At 38.5% G+C, this 7956-nt stretch overlaps 1 protein-coding gene across 1 annotated transcript; it reads right to left on the reverse strand.

Annotated features, from left to right (window-relative positions):
• Positions 1-4519: 4519 nt before the first annotated feature.
• LOC141915061 (POU domain, class 3, transcription factor 4-like) lies at positions 4520-7253 on the reverse strand. The gene has a single exon (XM_074806467.1). It carries the CDS (start codon positions 7251-7253, stop codon positions 6033-6035), a length of 1221 nt encoding a protein of 406 aa, XP_074662568.1. The 3' UTR covers positions 4520-6032.
• Positions 7254-7956: the final 703 nt, after the last annotated feature.

Below are 7956 nucleotides of genomic sequence, written 5' to 3' on the forward strand. Positions count from 1 at the left end.
GAATTTGCTTTCATAACCGTCGATTCTTCGGTCGTGAAACTGTTTCATTCCTTGACGCGCGGACAATCGTGGCGCCAAAAGATATGTGACAGCTGTAAAAAACGGGCTGTATTTCTCAATATGTATTGGGACTTATGTGCACGAATAAATCACGGGAAAATCCCTAAAAATCTCTGGTATACTGATATCATTATATATTTATATATCGAATCATATCAATATCATTACAGGAAAATGTGTGAATTGCAAAATGCCAGTGTTGATAAATTCATGTCGAAAACTGAATCCTAAAACCGATTTTAACTCATTCAATTCAACAATCCGAACATGAGAAAGCATGCATATGTGCTATGTCACTATCAACTAAAATTGAGAATTAAGAAAACCAGCATAACTTGTAGAAGACCTCGTCTCATAATTGAATGAATTATGATTATTAATGATAAAAATGATATCACACCGTATATTATATACGAACATCGATCTTTTAGTGATCAGGTTCAATGTACGAACAACAACGATCACTTAAGTTGCAGCATAAACTGACAATAATAGGTTCAATCAACGCTGACAGTATTACAAACAGTACTAACCCTAACTCTTGATACTTGGAATGAGGTATTTGACTCTAAATGATTTATTTGATTTTCCTGCTTTGTTTTAAGAATTTTCAAATAAGTAATGAACCTCGACATGAAAATGTCTTCTTAATTGGTAAGTGTTCGATTTTGAAAGGCAAAAAGCACTTGGGATTCATTAATCTATAATTCAGTCTCGACGCAAATAGTCAATGTATTAGCTTTGCCGCGATCATTTCACGTTTGGCACTAATCCGCTAAAGCTTTAAGTCAGGCAGGTAGTCACACATAGCTAATTCCAAAAACGACATCATTCTACATCAAGACACAATGACAATTCTTCATTGCCGATCTAAAAAGCAACGCTGTCAAACACATTTTAGCCTTTTTCGGTTTTTTGTCACTGGATTCGCACGTAAAGTCGCGAGGCATTATAAGTGTTCAAGGGACCGTGAGATCATAAATTCGCAACTCGCATTGGTGTTAGCGTGGCGCGTATATCAAATGTTTTACAGGTTCAGGACTAGTATTTTATGTACAACAGCATAGCGAGACTACATTACGCACAATACCTAAACAACTAGGCTAACGACATTATTTTTAATGCTACCGACGACGAATTAATTGAGTTATTGATGAGGCGAAATACGTCGCACAAACACTACAACTCAACATAAAGCCAAGTTTGTCAAGTCAACTTGACAAATGTCATTGGCTTAAATCTTCATTTAGTTTTCCTATAGAAATCATCGATTTTAATCTGAAAACAAACAATGTTAATGTTTATTAGTGTTATGTTGGTCACTCGTATATTTGTAATTTTGTTTTACTGTGTGCACAATGCCTAATGGTAAAACCCAATTTTAGCCGAGTGACTACCCGGCATTCCCGTCCATCACTTTCCCATCCGTCTTCTGTATCCCCGACATAACTAACTACATTGTCAGGTATATGAAACTCCGGCATGGCAGTAGTGTAGATTGCCATAACCTCCACTTTTCTCCCCACTTCCCAAGCCAAGACATCAAAGTCTTGTATGATGAATAACAGCGCGGTGATACGTGATCGGAATTCGGCGCGGGCTGTTTCTAAACAAGCGTCTGCTTCACCGTATACGGCTGTCGTTACATTGGTTTTCAGTACATTACGCTACTGTAAGCGAAACAGGTTGGCCAAAGTCATGAATTTTACATTAGGTTTATTATGCTCACATTACAAAAATTCGGCGGACTACACGTTGTAAAAATAGTCTGATATTAATATATGCCTCATCATTTCGTCTGGAATTTCAGACCATTTTTTCATTCGAAATCGAGAAAAACCACCTTTCTTACATAACCACTTAATCAATATGATTATTCAACGTTTTGCGGATAAAAGCCTCATTCATACAGCATGATATTGTATCCAGATGTTACTGATGACTTTTCGACTACTTCGAGCTTTTAACAATTGCTTTTTCGACTAACGATCGAGTTTCATTGAACAGTTAATGATAATACAACCATAGAACAAATGATATTTCATTAATTCATAGATCGTGACCAGATTCCAAATTCGCCTTTAAAACTGTTATTCGATTGAATACTTTTTGTATCGGAACGTGAAATATAATCCGAGTTAAACAGCTTATTACGGAAAACATCCTCTTAATTTCGGTCGCTTGATTTCCTGAGTCGGGCCCCGACGGGGGTAAGAAAACTCACCATTGTGCCAGGAACACTTATCGAGCAATCCAGTGTAATTGGCCCATTTCCCTTTAGAGTTTTCATGTTTCGCCTTGCGCGCATTGTTGGCTGAGTAACGGTAAAATGGGTAATTATCACCGTGGGTAGGAACATCGATGGAAATGCGCCCAAAGGGTTCGCCAGATACAGTGTTAATTTCCTCTTGTTTCAATTTGTTCAATCATACCCTACACCTGTATCCACACGTAATATGATTAAACCACTGTTTAACTAGATAGATTTACTAAACGAAGCGATATCAACCATATTAAGCTATATATACATGTAGACATATTTAGAACACAGTCCTTTTCTGGATTTTTTTCAACTATATTTTCATTGTCAGATATTTCAATTGAATGTCTCTCTACAGTGAGTATATATTCTACGTATAGCCTACGATAGACACTTCCGCACTCTCAGGCTACATCAACCAACCAAAGCTGCTACGAACAAACATAACAATAGCCACTCTCCTAGTTTTCAAGTAGGCATTTTGACCGAATTATTTAGGTTTACCTACAAACTTCGCCAGAACAAATATGCACAAGTACGTGTCACTCACGGGGGCTTCTCACCTTAGTCAATGGTGATCCTTACATAATTGATAAATAACATGGTATTGTAATATAGATGTAAATATCACGGACGTTCCGCAGGTTTCTATCTATTTATCGATGTTTGTTTACGAAATATTGATGATGCCCGTCCAATGGAACCTCACAGAAACATGTCATTACAACCGAATTTCATTCGGATGCCATTCTTTTATTGATGGTTCTCGTTAATATCTCATGTCCATTTCAAGTTGGCTATAGATTCTATTGGTGTTTTGATACTATTGACCGAGTTTTTGTGACTTTGTATAATTTCCAAGCGACATTTGAATCGATGGATTACCGTGTCCAGAATAAGCTTCACAAGTAATGAACTTATACGCCCAATGATAGTCTGGGTGTTCTACGTTTCACCTCATCTCCTGAACTTCAACAACCGAATCGATCATACGATGTCATAGAGAGGCATTTTACTATGGCAGATGTAAACATATCATAACCTGGTCCTTTGTGCTCTCTGTAGTCGGCCACAAAAGCGGCGACCCGCTATTTTCGGAATTGTGTGGGTCAAGTGGTCAATTTGCGGTAAAATATTGTAGCTTTGGAAAATCCAATTAAATTCACCAAAGCTGCGTGATTGTAGCTTTTAGTAGGAAATAATAACTCGATGACCGCATCGCCATCAACAACCTTGACAGACGCTGCCGCAACTATGATTACTTGGGCATTGATTTCATGATGATACTCGAAGATTTGATTTTCGATTTGATGGCCGTAATTGCTACGTACATTTGACCGTACAAATCCGCAAGGCGCAGACACAAACATCTGCGATAGATTTTGGCTCCCTCGAGTTGTCAACTCACAAATACAGAAATTGTTTCCAAGAGGAATTTGGAAAACAAATCTTATTAACGTTTTGAGGAGAGTTCATACGATTCTGGCTCCGAACTTACGATTACACGATGACATGGACTCAAATCGTTCTGATAAAACAAATATCGTTTCTTCAGAATCGAATCCGACATTGATAAGTTCCAAAGGCATTGATAAGTTTTGAAATACAGTGAGAATGAACAGAAAGTCATAAGATTAACAGTAATACAAAAATTCAGCAATCACTTTTCATCGTGTATATATGAATTGGATAATCACACATGTCACAAACTGAAACGGAATTCTTATAAACCTGGGAGTTCAGGAACGTGGGATGAATGTGCTTTATTGAATTTTCGCATTAGAGCTAATCAAAGACTATAAAACTGCAAAAGAAACTGCCTTCGACCCGACACCAAAAACTCATATTCAGTTAAACGGAATACTGTTGATGATTTGTGTAAATTTTTTCATCATTTATTTTTGCACCCGATAAAACGAATTTCATGTAAATACACAGCAACAATTTTAAAATGTACAGCCAACTCTTCCAATTACTATATAATTTATATCATCAATTTTTAGTTAAAGGAGATTGCTTCGAGATTTGTTTATAAATTAATTTAGTATATACATGAACACCTTTTACAAATAGACGATTGATATGTTGATTATTTGTTAATCAATTAACAAAGCTTTAATTAATCAACTGATATGCACTTGACCACTGGGGTGGATAAGACATCAGTATAATATAACTTAATTAGATAAAATATGTTTCGATTTTTTTTACAATCTTGGAAGCACACCCATTCACTCATAACGACTTTTATAACATGGACAGGTCCATGGTAGCAGTAAAATGTAAAAATGTACTGCTGTTTGATAATGCAATTTATGCTACTTAAACGGAAAACGGATTTTACAGATTGAAAGAAAAATATAGCAATGAAGAATTTCAATGATCGTATCGAATTGAGTAGCACTTCTTTGACAACAGTAAGGGGGGATATACTATGTTTAGATATAAATATGATCATCTGTTACCGGTAATACAGTTTGAGTAAATGACGTTTTGTGAATTTCATTTTCAATCGAAAAGGGGATGACGTATCATTCGAATAATAGCATTCATAATGATATAATGATAATCATAATAGAAGTAATTAATAATTGTAAACAGATCATGAATAAATTAACCTTAAATAACCCACGTCTATGTACAACAGAATTTCTGGCAGTATATTTAGCAGTTTAAAGGCCTTTGATTATGTACAAAAAGCTACCTCGCCAACTGGTCACTCATATTATGCGTATAAGTTGACTGAATTTTTGTGAACGGTGGAACTCATAGTAATTTGTTGCATGCCACACACACCTGGACCCCATGCTAGTGTCTGCAAAATCACAATCGTATCCCGTCAACCACCTATGGATAAGTTAAATAAGAATTTGATGGAACTGCATCATGCCCATTTGTCGGGCAATAATTGTCAAAACACACGAGTCAACAGCTGTGAGTGGCATCAATGGTAAAATAGATATCTTCAAATCAAATACTCTGCAAATTACCCTTTCAGAATGGTAGCTCGATATCTGAGACAAAATATATGATATTACGTATAAATATTTTTTAAACCACGGGTATATAGATACCCGGTATGAAGGCAATTTGTACAGGGGTTGTATTTAAATATATGAGACAATCTGGCATAAAACATATATGAAATGTCAATAGATTGCACTTAGAATACGTAGCCATTTTTATAGGAAAAACAGATACATACGGTATAATCCAATTCGTATTTTTTCCACAGCCAGGGGTGCGTTCGTCCCTTGGTCGTACGTGGATGTCCCATGAGCTTTTTCAGCTGGTTTCATCATGACTCACATTTCGCTATCACTCTCGGGGCTTTGTATGAATCTCGCGGCTGTCCATAACCCAAACATCACTGGGTCTCAGTCATACTCTCGCACAATAATTCATGAATCACCGACTCAAATAACGAGTTGAGATGAGCGCGAATACGAAGTTTCAAACATTTTTCGATAAAATATATCTCATTCTTCGACGGACGACGCGAATTCTTTAAAGACACATATAACGTTTTTAAAGATGTTCTCGATATTGAAACCACGAACAGCGAAGGACTTTTTCACCCAAACACGGATACGAATAAGACACCGATAGTCCGACTCGATGAGATTGATTATAGGCCGGTCAAATTCACAAAACACAACAATCCAGTGTCTGTTTGTATATAATAAGGCAAGTAAACGCAATTTTGGCAAGGCTAAAGAATATCGTGATGGTGATGATGATGCGGTGATGTTTGGTGCGTATGTTGATGCGCTGCCATTGGAACAGTCTGAGCTAAACTTTGAGGTACCTGATGGTTCTGGTGGGTCTGCATTAACGGTGACCCACTTGAATGATGCAGCGGGCTATTACAGTTCGTTTGTCCATGGATCGGGCTCCCGTGCATTGGACTATTAGGTTCTAATGAGATAATTTCGCCGTTAGGACCTATGGTACCCGCAGGTGGTGTCATACGCTTCTCTTTCTGTCGCCTATTACAAAACCATACGCGAACGACTTCTTTTTCTAATTGTAACTGATCGGCAAGATGAGAGATCTCCTGAGCAGAAGGTTTCGGTTGTTTAAGAAAATGATTTTCAAGAGCTCCCTTAATAGTTACTTCAATACTCGTACGCTTCTTACGTTTTCTACCCTGAGCGGCAATTTTGTCAATACTAGTAGGAGAGCCGGTGGTCGAATCGGCCTCCTCGAGCCACTTCTGCAATAGCGGTTTTAACTTACACATGTTCTTAAAACTGAGTTGCAAAGCTTCGAAACGACAAATTGTTGTTTGACTAAAAACGTTACCGTATAGTGTTCCGAGTGCCAGTCCCACGTCCGCTTGTGTAAATCCGAGTTTTATCCGTCTCTGTTTGAATTGTTTGGCAAATTGCTCCAGGTCATCAGAGGTCGGCGTATCCTCGTCTGAATGATCGTGTGGATCGTGATGGTCCACCATCTCTGGGCCAAAGTCTCTGAGATGCGGATGCATCTGTTGATTTGTGCCGAGCATGCCATTCATACCCATACCGTAGCCGTGATGCTGGATCTGGGGCGAACCGTTTGACATGCCCAACGGTGACGACGAGACCGATGGGTGCCATGTGTGTGCTGGGTGAATCTGCTGTGGAGCCCGGTGGTGTAAAGTTCCTGGATGAGTATCTTGCATTGGTTTTAAGTCCTGATTGTGCATTCCACTATGTCCCATATTATGGCCCCAGTGACTAGTATCCGAGTGGGACGGTATGCCCCAGTGATGATGTCCTAAAAGATGTCCATTTTGGTTCTGAGGGGGCATATATTTCATCTCCGGCATTTCGCGGTGGTATTGCGGTGGTTGAGACACCGGTATCTGCATTATAGGACTGTCCGACGGTGACGGCGTACCAAGTGAACAGTTCGTGACAATGTACGGATTTATCGTTGTCGTAGCCATTCCTTTAGAGCACAGTACTAGACTCAATCAGACTTGCAAAGTGAGTTGTCTCCAGCTTATGCGTTATTCATGTATTATCCTCAGCAATGCCCTCTTCTCGACATATCCCCGACCGAAGTCGTCAATCCCGCCTCCAATGTACGGATTGGCTTGTCGCCGCGTGATTGACAGTCAACTGAAAGGGAATAACCACGAACTGTCGTGTGTTGACTACCATTGGTTGTTCAGTAATGGGAAAAGCTGTCGCGTATAATAACTTAGTCAAGCAAAGAGTATTTATTCATTGAATCCCGATCGTTCATTGTATGTGGCCACGGTATTCCTCAAGACACGGGCAACATTTCTTAAGCGTCTTAACCCAAAATACGAACGTCCGCTTATGTTTGCCGAGCAACACCAGATGCGCGAACTTTTCTTGGTAAATTTTTAGCACAGGGCGGTCGAATTGCATTGATACGTTCTCAAAGCAAGCGCATGATTGATGATCATGCTAGGTAAATGCGAGACTACAAGTAAAAAGATATTACATTTCATAGCCTTTTTATCCATTTGAAAAGAGATTTTAATCAATGGCTAACATTTTTAATTAGATGTTGGAACTATTTGTATACAATTTTGAAAAGAGCGGTTACTCTAAAAGAACCCGTCTTTTATCGGGCAGACAACTATGGTATATTAATCGTAAACATTGGCTTAGCTTTTG

Source organism: Tubulanus polymorphus, chromosome 1 (assembly GCF_964204645.1).
Source record: "Tubulanus polymorphus chromosome 1, tnTubPoly1.2, whole genome shotgun sequence".
Classification (NCBI taxonomy): domain Eukaryota; kingdom Metazoa; phylum Nemertea; class Palaeonemertea; order Tubulaniformes; family Tubulanidae; genus Tubulanus; species Tubulanus polymorphus.